The sequence below is a fragment of the Entelurus aequoreus genome, linkage group LG09, assembly GCF_033978785.1.
Source record: "Entelurus aequoreus isolate RoL-2023_Sb linkage group LG09, RoL_Eaeq_v1.1, whole genome shotgun sequence".
Lineage (NCBI taxonomy): Eukaryota > Metazoa > Chordata > Actinopteri > Syngnathiformes > Syngnathidae > Entelurus > Entelurus aequoreus.
In genome coordinates this window covers 50,978,423-50,990,922 of record NC_084739.1, presented here as the reverse complement: position 1 = coordinate 50,990,922, position 12,500 = coordinate 50,978,423, and the positions used below count along the sequence as shown (strand labels likewise).

The 12,500-nt window shown below is 36.5% G+C and overlaps 1 protein-coding gene across 2 annotated transcripts in view; it reads left to right on the top strand.

Moving 5' to 3' along the window:
- The window catches only part of gbf1 (golgi brefeldin A resistant guanine nucleotide exchange factor 1), a 236,157-nt gene that overhangs the window by 187,649 nt on the left and 36,008 nt on the right, over positions 1-12,500 (top strand). For both annotated transcript variants that reach the window (XM_062058899.1, XM_062058897.1), the window contains exons 21-23: positions 6,618-6,700; positions 7,713-7,949; positions 10,009-10,102. In XM_062058899.1, coding sequence (XP_061914883.1) covers positions 6,618-6,700; positions 7,713-7,949; positions 10,009-10,102 — 414 coding nt within the window. The remainder of the gene's footprint in view (positions 1-6,617; positions 6,701-7,712; positions 7,950-10,008; positions 10,103-12,500) is intronic.

Here is a 12,500-nt window from a genome sequence, read left to right as displayed (position 1 = left end):
TCCTGTACAACCACAATATTGAACTTATTCTTCATACTACTTGTAGTTTAGTTGGTATGTTATTCTTGATATCTCTGTAGAGAAGCCAAACTCATCTTTTTTCTAACTTTGTGGATAGTAACTCCTACCAACCTGAGCCTTGAGTCTGTCAGTTATCACTTGGTACTTGTGTTTATTTACAGGAGGGTTTTGGACTTAATCCCACTTTTCCTAATGTGGAAACTTAAACATATTAGATGACACCTAATGAGTGTTGTTTGGTGGATGCTCAGTTTACAGTTTAAATGTCCACTCAAGCAGAAATCCTCAACGAAGATTATGTTAATTGTGTTTGGCTATTTATATTTTCTACCGTTCCTGTCCAAAAGCAGATCACACGCTGTGCGGAGGGGACCACAATCCGTTTGGGTATTGTGCATTTAAATGTCAATTAAATAATGACGGGTGCTTCATATGACATTTTACTGCAAATGTATTTCCACACCCTTCTGGCCCCTTCACTTCCTGCAACGTTAATGCACTTTTCTCGGGGGACAGACAGGCTGGGTTCGATCCCTGGCGTTGACAGGAGGCATTGCTAATTTATGCCTTAATTATGTTAAATTTAATTGTAATTATTTTGCACTAACTTAATTATTGAATTCTCATGAATTTGCTTTAAAACATGCATCAAATTAAATTCATGTTTAAGTTCAATAGTATAAAAATGGTTTCACACAAATATAGTATGAACATGTTTTGTTAAAGAGGGTGGAGGACTCTGAATAAAAGTGTGGTTTGGGCCTTGAATCCTTAATTTAGTTGGCATTTGTGAGTTCAACAAACAATTCTGATGATAGTCTCATTCAAAATGATTAGCTTACTTTCTGAGAAAAAACCCCGCATTCAGTTGCAGCCTTAAAACTAAAGAAGATAAACCAAAGGTTGCTAGCTTCATGGTTCAATTCTTAAATTCAGGAATTTGAAAATTGGGAAATGGCGCACTAATAATTTGTTAATAGAGAGTTAAGATTGAACAGAAAAGCCCTATTGCTTAGATTTTACTGACGTCACGTCTGGCTAAAGTTCCGACCATTAAATATACAAAACCCAAAACCAGTGTAGTTGGCACGTTGTGTAAATAGTAAATAAGTACAGAAGACAATGATTAGCAAATCCTTTTCAACCTATATTCAATTGAATACACTGCAAAGACAAGATACTTAATGTTCGAACTGGTAAACTTTGTTATTTTTTGCAAATATTAGCTCATTTGGAATTTGATGCCTGCAACATGTTTTAAAAAAGCTGGCACAAGTGGCAAAAAAGGCTGAGAAAGTTGAGGAATGCTCATCAAACACTTATTTGGATCATCCCCCAAGTGAACAGGCTAATTGGGAACAGGTGGGTGCCATGATTGGGTATAAAAGCAGCTTCCATGAAATGCTCGGTCATTCACAAACAAGGATGGGGCGAGGGTCACCACTTTGTGAACAAATGCGTGAGCAAATTGTCGAACAGTTTAAGAACAACATTTCTCAACGAGCTATTGCAAGGATTTCACCATCTACTGTCCGTAATATCATCATAAGGATCAGAGAATCTGGAGAAATCCCTGCACGTAAGCGGCAAGGCCGAAAACCAACATTGAATGCCCGCGACCTTCAATCCCATCAAAAACCGACATCAATGTGTAAAGGATATCACCACATGGCATCAGGAACACTTCAAAACACCACTGTCAGTAACTACAGTTGGTCGCTACATCTGTAAGTTCAAGTTAAAACTCTACTACGCAAAGCGAAAGCCATTCATCAACAACACCCAGAAACACCGCCAGCTTTGCTGGGCCTGAGCTCATCTACGATGGACTGATGTAAAGTGGAAAAGTTCTTTGGTCTGGCGAGTCCACATTTCAAATTGTTTTTGGAAACTGCGGACGTCGTGTCCTCCGCACCAAAGAGGAAAAGAACCATTTGGACTGTTATGGGCGCAAAGTTCAAAAGCCAGCATCTGTGATGGTATGGTGGTGTATTAGTAACCAAGGCATGGGTAACTTACACATCTGTGAAGGCACCATTAATGCTGAAAGGTACATACAGGTTTTGGAGCAACATATGTGCAACATCTTTTTCATGGACGCCCCTGCTTATTTCAGCAAGACAATGCCAAGCCACATTCTGCATTTGTTACAAAAGTATGGCTTCGTAGTAAAAGAGTTTGGGTACTAGACTGGCATGCCTGTAGTCCAGACCTGTCTCCCATTAAAAATGTATGGCGCGTTATGAAGCGTAAAATACGACAATGGAGACCCCGGACTGTTGAACAACTTAAGCTGTACATCAAGCAAGAATATGAAAAGCTTCACAAATTGGTTTCCTCAGTTCCCAAACATTTACTGAGTGTTGCTGAAAGGAAAGGCGATGTAACACAGTGGTAAAAACTTTTTTGCAATGTTGATTATTTGCAAAAAAAAAATTACGTTTCTCAGTTCGAACATTAAATATCTTGTTTTTGCAGTGTATTCAATTGAATATAAGTTGAAAATGATTTGTAAATCATTGTATTCTGTTTTTATTTACGATTTACACAACGTGCAAACTTCACTGGTTTGGAGTTTTGTATGTGGTAGTAAAGCGAGCTCTGTTCTCAATGGGTACTAGGCGCCCTTTAGCCTTTCTCAAAGAAAAAATACCCTATTCTTGTGTTGTTTTCGGCTGTACGAATAATTCAAATTGTGAAACAGATAAACGTTTCCTCAGAGTTCCTCGAGAGGTAATTAAAAAGAGTGGAAGAGTGCAGGATTTAACAAAACGACGACGAGAAAAGCATGCAGCTCACACTCCAGTCTAAGGGAGCAGAGTCAAAGAATGCCCAAGTTTGCAGTGATCACTTTGTTAAAGGTTTGTTTGACATACTTTTAACGTTTATTATGTCCCATTTAAGTATTATCTTGATATTATTTGTATTAAACACGTTTGTTACGAGTGTTTCGAAAAGCACCAACTCTGCAAGTCTTAAAGAAAGCAAATGTGATCAACACCTAAGAGTTACGTTTTTATTTTACCAAAGGCAGAAGTCAAAAATTAATCTTTCAGCACATAATGTTGACATCTATATTTATATTTTGATAAAGACAGGGAAAAACACGCTACTCGTAAACGGCGCATGCAACAGCAACAAACATGACAGTAGACCCAAAGTTAAATAATGAAATGCAACCCTGCCCAAGCAAAACATATGCATATTTATCCGGGAGAGTCTTGATACCAAATTTCTTGACCCAGCAACATACAAAGAAGTTGTAGACCTCCATGCTTTTCCAAGTTTCCATCTGTTTTGTCGTGTAAAATGGCATCTGTTTGACAAGTCTGGGAAGGCGACCGACGTATAATCCTTGATATCACTCGACAAATCTTTTTTTTTGGATAAATTATAGGGATAAATGATATTGCATAGTTTGCATTTTTGCTTGTATCTGCTTTTTGAAGGAAGATTTAACCTCTTTTCTACTCAAATAGTTTGCACGCTGCTTGCTGTACAACAGCCTCATTTGCTGAGTTGACTACTACTGGTTTTCACTTTCGGGAAGAAGTCGCTTGTCAGAATACAAGCAATTGCTTATATTCAAAACGACGTCACGTCCAGCTCACGTCCGGCTCATTAGGTACACGTGGTGGTCAAACCAGCGTCTGTTCTCAATGGGTACTAGGCGACATTTAGCCTTTCTCGATAAAAAATGTCCTATGCTTGCGTTCGGCTGTACGAACCGTTCAAATAGCGAAAATGATATAACGTTTCTTCAGAGTTCCTCGAGAGGTAATCAAGAATGGTGGAAAAGTGCAAGATTTTATGAAAAATTATGACAAAAGTACCATGCACTGCAGTACAAGGGAGCAGAGCCGAAGAATGCACAAGTTTGCAGTGACCACTCTGTTAAAGGTTTGCTTGATATACTTTTAACTGATTTACTTTTCAACTGATTTACTTTTAACGTTTAGTGTTTCCCATTTAGATATTATCTTAAAAATGTTTGTATTTCCTAAAACACATTTTTGCTAGTGTTTCGAAAAGCACAAACTTGGCAAGACTAAATAAAAGAAAGCAAAAGAAAGCGAAACCTAAAAGAGTTACAATTTTACCAGAGGCAACGATCATAAATGAAGCTTTCAGCATACACACAATGTCCTCATCTATAATTATATTTTGATAAAGACAGGGAAAAACATGCGTACTCGTGAACGGCGTTTAACAGTAAGGGCAGGCAACAAACGACTAGACACGAGGTTAAGTCATGAAATGCAACGTTAACCGAGCAAAAACTCTTGATATCACTGTCCTTGACCCAGACACCCAGTTGTAGACCTCCATGCTTTTCCAAGTTTTCATCTGTTTTGTCTTGTATAATACCGTCTGGAGCACACAATAGTTCGATATGTTTGCACTTTAATAAAATATAGGAATCAATTCTATTGCGTAGTTAGATTTTTTTGCTCATATCTGCTTTTTGCAGGAGGGTATAGGCCCTTTGTGTACTTAGATAGTGCGCGCGCTGCTTGCTGTACAACAACCATCTTAGCTTGGTTGACCACCACTGGTTTTCACTTCCGGGAAGAAATCACTTGTTGGAGCACAAGCATTACACATCTTTAATTGATTAAAGAAGTACAAGCACAAATGTGTTCAACATGCTGACAGTGTCATGTATTTTCTTACACTCAGCAGTGATGATTGTCACTAATAGTGAATAAATAAATACACAAATAAGTAAATAAATACACTACCGTTCAAAAGTTTGGGGTCACATTGAAATGTCCTTATTTTCAATTAAGATAACTTTAAACCAGTCTTAACTTTAAAGAAATACACTCTATACATTGCTAATGTGGTAAATGACTATTGTAGCTGCAAATGTCTGGTTTTTGGTGCAATATCTACATAGGTGTATAGAGGCCCATTTCCAGCAACTATCACTCCAGTGTTCTAATGGTACAATGTCTTTGCTCATTGGCTCAGAAGGCTAATTGATGATTAGAAAACCCTTGTGCAATCATGTTCACACATCTGAAGACAGTTTAGCTCGTTACAGAAGCTACAAAAATGACCTTCCTTTGAGCAGATTGAGTTTCTGGAGCATCACATTTGTGGGGTCAATTAAACGCTCAAAATGGCCAGAAAAAGAGAACTTTCATCTGAAACTCAACAGTCTATTCTTGTTCTTAGAAATGAAGGCTATTCCACAAAATTGTTTGGGTGACCCCAAACTTTTGAACGGTAGTGTATATATATATATATATATATATATATATATATATATATATATATATATGTACACATATATGAATGCATTTCTTATCTATTCAAACAAATATTACATTATTACAATTTTTTTATTATATAATATATTTTATATTCTATGTATTAAATGTAATGTTATGTAGAAACTTCCTGTACAACCACAATATTGAACTTATTCTTCATACTAGTTGTAGTTTAGTTGGTATGTTATTCTTGATATCTCTGTAGAAAAAATTTGAACAGGTTCTTCAACTGGATCATATTAGTACTTTGACTTCTTTGCTTGATCCATCCTCTAATTTAAATCCACATACTGATGTGCTTGGCCTTAATTGTATGCACATGCAAATGTTTTGAATTCCATTTCTAAGATTATATGTCTCCTCTTTTGTTGAGAATAACTGTTGTACATTATTGGGTGGAACATAGCCTGTTCCAGGGAGGTGTTAAATATTATTGTTAGGAACCGGACAACTGATGGGCGCAGGCCTTCAGTGTTTTTCTCAGTATTGCGTCTGGTCCTGCTTCTTTGTGGGTGTTTACTGCCTTTAGGACTCTTCTCACCTAAAAGTAATGAATGTTTAAGATGGAAAAACATTTTTCAGGTGTAAATCATACACAGAGAATGTCTAACTTGTGTTTGACATCATGGACAGCATAAAATAAGGAAGCCTTTGGGGTGTTTTCTTTCTGTAATTATAGGTATTATTACTATTATTAGTTATAATGAATAAAAATAACAATAATTTTACAATGAGCCCTGAGTATATGCTTGTAGTGCCATCTAGTGTCTACTTTTAACTCTGTGTGGTATAAAACGAGTAAAACATCAACACAGTATTTGTTTTCCAAATTTTGTTGAAATCATGTGCTTTGTTGACTCACTGGTATTGAAAAAAGTCACCCTCAGAACATTTTATTTTTTTATTAAACTTTCTGAAGAAAAAAAAAAAATCTGCCACTTCAGACATTTTAGGCCGCAACAATAAAAAATAAAAAAAAGCCTCTGAAATCCTAGCGAGACTTATTTTTTTCTTCCCTCCCACGACCATGAAATCCTGTTTCTCACTCTACTTTACCTAACATCTGTCCCTCTTCTCTGCTTCTCCTAAACGAACTGGCTGAGACAGACGACTATCCCAGAGAGTCTGTGTTCTGTTCTAGGTTTCTTCCCTAGAGTTTTTATTTCTCTGTCGCCAAGTGCTTACTTGTGTGGGTTTTCGCTGGTTGCCTTAAATGTATGAATAGTGTGGATGTAGACCTGCCCAGTGTGTGAAATCTCTTGAGATAACTACTGATGTGAATTGATGATGTATAAATGAAACATTTCTTTTCAACAGCAATTCAAGAAGAATCTAAAAGGAGTGAATGGAAACAAAGACTTTAACCAGGACATGTTGGAGGACATCTATAATGCTATCAAGTAAGCTACAGTACTCACTTACTGTGTAGCTTTTGTTGAAATGTTATTCATGGTATGAATAACCTGTGTCATCCGTCTCAAGTACATTTTGGCCCTTTGAACTGTTTTTCAGGTGCAGTGATTGTGCAGCATTATCAGTGTTTTTTGTACATTCATCTGATTTAAATAAATTATGACCGCTACAGGTAGATTTGGGGCTACCTGGTAGGGGGCGGTATGCATCTCCCATACGCACCTGATCTGACAGAGCATAAAAAGGCTTTGGAGGGTCATCAGTGTTGCCAGCTATGCCACTTTGTTGCTGTATTTAGCGAGTATCCATTCAGATCCCTCTAGATACTAAGGGTGTAACTGTAGATACAGTGGTCCCTTAATTATTGCGGAGGTTACGTTCTGGACCTCTCCACCATTGTAGACGGTGAATTTACGTGAAGTAGTAGTTTATTTTATAATTTTTGAGAATATTACATAAATTGAACTAAGTCTTTATTAGCCCTCAACACAACTTTTAAACATATGTTACTTGAAACACTTTATACACTATTTTGTAGTATGTCATGTTAGAAAATGTTTGATCAAGTGAAATGAGTGAAACAGAAAACAATGGTAGGTATGAAAATCACTAACTTATTTATTATTAACCATTTGGATTGAATTTTTGCTGTTTTAAGTTTAAGTGAAATACATTTTTTTTGTCAACACCTAGTGGCCTACAATATATCATCACATTAACCTCATGACGCAATAAGCTGAATGATGCAGAAATGTTTTCTAGTAGCTTAAGCCCTACCATGTTTACCTTTTGTAAATTACTTGACTAAAATAGAAGAAAAGACCAAGCCTGCGGGCCTTTTTGAGGACATTTAGATGTCAACTGGCTGTCCTGCTTTTCACAAGTAAACACCCTGTTTTAGAAACAAAGTTATTAAAAAATTGACAAAGCCAAGCCTGATGCACTTGTCTCTTTTCATATGTAAGGTAAATTTTACATTCTCACATCTTCCCCCTTTAGAAATGATGAGATCGTGATGCCTGACGAGCAGACTGGTTTAGTGAAGGAGAACTACGTGTGGAATGTGCTGCTGCACCGTGGTGCTACACCTGAGGGTGTGTTTCTTCACCTGCCACCTGGCAGCTATGACCATGACTTATTCACCATGACCTGGGGGCCCACTATCGCTGCCCTCTCCTATGTTTTTGACAAGAGTCTGGATGACAACATCATCCAGAAGGCAATTACTGGCTTTAGGTACGTATATCGTCACATTGAAGAACAGGAAGATGAAACTTCAATCATACTTGATATTTTTTTTGCTTTTAATTCTGGACCAAACAGTCCCATCTGTACCCGTACTCAGCTTTTAGGCTTTCAAATATCCCTCTAACTTTTGTTACCTCAGCCCGGGGGTTATGTAATTGTTGTCATTGGTTTGTCAGTTATTCAGTCCATCCGCCAGTTAGTTGGCTAGCAACATAGCTTCAAAAGTAATAGACACATTTCCATTAAACCTTTAGTTTTAAGTCAGATTTATCACACTTTAATTTTGATTAATCATGATTAACCATATAGGTTATTACTCACTTGCAAAGTTTAAATTAACCTAAAAAAGACCCCAGTATTTGGAGAGAAATTAATTGTATCTTCAGTCATTCGGTTTTTATGTTTTACTTGAATGTCATTTATCTGTTCAAAACATGCTCACAGGTTTATCTAAAGTTCAGTCAGGGTGTATTTGGAGTGAAATTTGTCAACAAGCACTAAAGTTAGTCTCCTCACTCATCTTTGCACTGATGTATGCATTGACATGGGTACTGAATATATACTAACACACCTTTCTGATAAACATCCATAATTAAGGGGAAATGGCAGCATTGACACATGCTCGATTTTACCATTTTAACATTAACATGCTAACTTTTGTTGACAATTTGGTAGCCGTACACCTCAGAGTCATAACATTTGGACCTTGAAACATTCCATCTGTTAGCATGCCAATGTTAACATTATCATCATCATGAAAAATGTTGAGAAGATTACAACAAATGGAAAAATGTTATGACTGTTAAAATCTTTCACCACAAGGGGGCGATGTTGGTGTCGATATTAATGTCTAGGCATGATCAGACCCCGACCTTAAAGCCTCATGTCAGTTTGGAAGAAGAGCTGTTCATCTAAAGTGAAGTAAAGACAATTTGATGGTTGATAGCGATGTTTTTGTGGCCAGGCTCGCCCACTACAAACGGTGTGCGTGCAGCCCCACAAAGACATAGGTAATGGAGACAGACAAGAGGCTTCACACACTGTTTCTTTTATTCTGCTATAGATAGCTCTAAAAGTTATGGGCACATGTTGATGAAACTTTCTAGAAATGTCAGTAATTGCATGATATGGAAGAAGTGATTACATTTTTGGGATTGTCCGGATCACTGTTTAGATTCAGGATTTATTTATTAAATGATTTCTCACCTAGAGGTGCCCCCACCTCTATTATACATTTTTAGATGCATCGCAATTCGGACATGGATGATTATAAATTCAATTAGTTAACGTCAATAATCGATAATCTATTTATTGTAAATAAAGTAATGCAGACCGTTCTAAAATTTGGCTGACTGCAGCGAGCCACCTCACCGACAGATCCGACCAACTCCTCTATTTTAGGGCTCTTATGTTCCAGTTTTGCACACATTTCCATTAATTTAAAAAATGTGGGAATTATTATTTTGACCACTTTTGGCATGCTTTTCCCCCCTCGCTCGCACTTATTAATTTAAGTGTTTCTTTTTACAAATGCATAGTTTTTTTAAGTTACACGTGAGAAATGCTTATTTAGTGAAACAAAAATAAATGTAAAACTGCATCAATATACATAAATTAATAATAAATCAATAATCGACTTTTAATCGAATTGTAGCTCCTGAATCGTAATCGGAATCGAGTTGTGAGGTGCCCAAAGATTCCCACCTCTATTCTTATCATTGGTAGGCAGGGCATGGCAGAGGTCTGCACCCTCAGAGTGCGTTTTAGTTATTTAATTTTCTAATGTGGTCGAGCACATGTTTATTGTTGCTATTGCCATATGGAAATGGCAGTTTGTACTTTTTTTTACGAGCATGTGTTTTACTTGCGTGTTTTATAAACACAAATGTGGAGAATAACAATGTGCTCCCACAACCTTTAATTTGTCTGTTCAGTCATTGGTGGTAAATGTTTTATAATATGTATAGATAATGCAAGGAATGCAAAGACAATAAGAAAGGACGTCAAGCTGACATTTTAAAGTAAAAGAGTGTTTGCTTCTTTGCAGGAAATGTGCAAAGATTGCAGCTCACTACGGATTTAATGACGTCTTCGACAATTTGATCATCTCTCTGTGCAAGTTCACCACTCTAAGCAGTGAGGTAAGAACACTCTGTATGATGTGCAACACCTTGTATGCAGTTACATGCTGACATGCTTTATTAGCAACATTTTTATTTTTTTTCAAAATAAATGCAACTTGTTTGGAAGCATGTCACATATTTTCTTTCTTTTTGTGTTTGATATACAGTCGTACGAAAGCTGAAAGTGGAAAAAAAAGTGTTTGATTGATGTACAGACTATTGTTGTTCCGATACAACTGATTCATTTCTGATACGATACCGATATTGATCCACTACGATAGCAGCAAAAATTATCCACATTTGTATTATTTTATTGTATGACATGTTAGAAAAAGTTTGATCAAGGGAAATTAATCAAACATAGAACAATGGTATGTATGAAAAACACTAACCTATTTATTATTAACTGTCTGGAATGGACTTATACTGTCTTTAAGTTGAAGTGAAATGGTACTGACAGAGTCGTGTATAAAGAAAGTATGGCCAATTTAACAACAGGCGCCATGACTGCTACTAAGGACGTGTGCGGCTGTGTCTGGATGCATGCAATTGCTGTCATTTTGACGTTTGACATTTTGACCCAAATAATACATCTATATATAGTTCTAAAGATACTCCAGCTCATAAACTTACATTAAAACATGCTTTTATTGTAATTTAGTGTAATTTTGCGGCCGTATTTGAGGCACTCTTCTGTTACATTCCTGCCATGTTTTGTGACCAGCATGCACTCTAACATGTACCCGACGGCTCAATAAGCGTAAAAAATACACAGAACGACCAAAAAATAGCTCATTACCCTCATTTTGCCAAAATCTCCATTAGCTTTGGACCAACAATCACAGAGATTGCCTCCAATGTATTTGTAATCACTGTGTGTATCATTCATTATGTATTATTGTAACAATTTTTTTTGGAAGTGAATAAGTGTACTTTTGTAGTTAGTTCTCCATAGTTTTGCACAATAACTCAGATATGGTAAGACTGGTGAGCAGTAGAGAATATGGAGTGATTTTTAGTCCAGAACATATTATAATTTATTCACTATTGACAAATTTCTTGCCAATTTTTGTTGTATATTTTTTATAAGATTTTCAATCCCTTTTCTCATCTATTATTACACCCACAATGTTGTTTCTTTTACTCTTTCAATGTCCATCTATTTGTAATTGTGTTTGACTTTCTCTTCTACTGCTACCGAATAGCATTATTTTTGTCTTACCGAGATTAAAGATAGTCTGTCTTTGTCAAACCATCCCTTGAATGTATTAACTTCTTCTGTTATTTGTATTCGCTTCGACATGTTCTCTCCTGAACAAAACGCAGACGTTGTGTCGCGTTTACCTGGCACAAGACTATGTAATTGGTGGCTCGCTAGTGTTCTTCACGAACCTTCACTTCTCATACTTGTCTTTTTTCCGGATTAAGGGTAAAACGATGTAAAATCTGTCCACAATTCTTACGAGTAGAGCAGCCCCATGCTGCACAACAGGGCATTTTTACACATCAAAAAACTATCGTGGAAGCACTGCAAACACATAGGATCAGCTCAAAGCTGGTAGTAGCCGTGGTGCCCTGTAGTCATGGGAGTGTCTTTTGACCAATTATTGAGGAAATAGCCTGAAACCGAGATGGCCTTGCTCTTTTTATACTGTACACGACTCTGGGTAATATTTATTTTTTTGCGGCACCTATTGGTCACAATATTTCATTAAGTAAAGCACATGATGCAGTAAGTTCAATGGTGAGAACACGTTTGTTATTGGATACAGTACTTTCTTATACACTTCTGCCTTGGAGACTTTAATTAATTAAAATGCAACTATAATTATTTAATACTTGTTTATAAAGTCAAATGTGTTGTTTTAGACTGACATATCAGTCAATTAAGGTTAGTTATAATATATAGTATGTGTAGCTTGTGTGCTATCATGTGCTTAGCTGTTGTGTAGCTGCTAGCCCCTAATAGCCTATAGCCTACTATGTTCAAATGACTTTTGTAAAATCTAAGAAAAGACTTATGTGCTTATAAAAGGACATTTAGATGTTAACTGGCTGTCCATCTTTGCACAAGTAAATACACTGCAGGACTGCAGAGTCTGCTTGTATCGGAGATTATATTGCACATTTTACATGCAGGCACACAAAATCCATACTTGGTTTTTTTGATGAGATCAAACCAAGATGCAATGTCAATATTGGATTGGGAGACCCCTAATACAGATATACAAAACTGTATACAGTTAAACAAAACTGTATACAGTATACACTCATGCACATGAATGCCATTTCTAAGGTTTATATTATATTATTTTTAAAGTACCAGTCGAGTGGAAAAACAAGTTGTCTCTATACTGAAGCTATCATCATATATGTCTGATTTATGACACAGAAAGACTTAAAAAGTTTGCGAGTA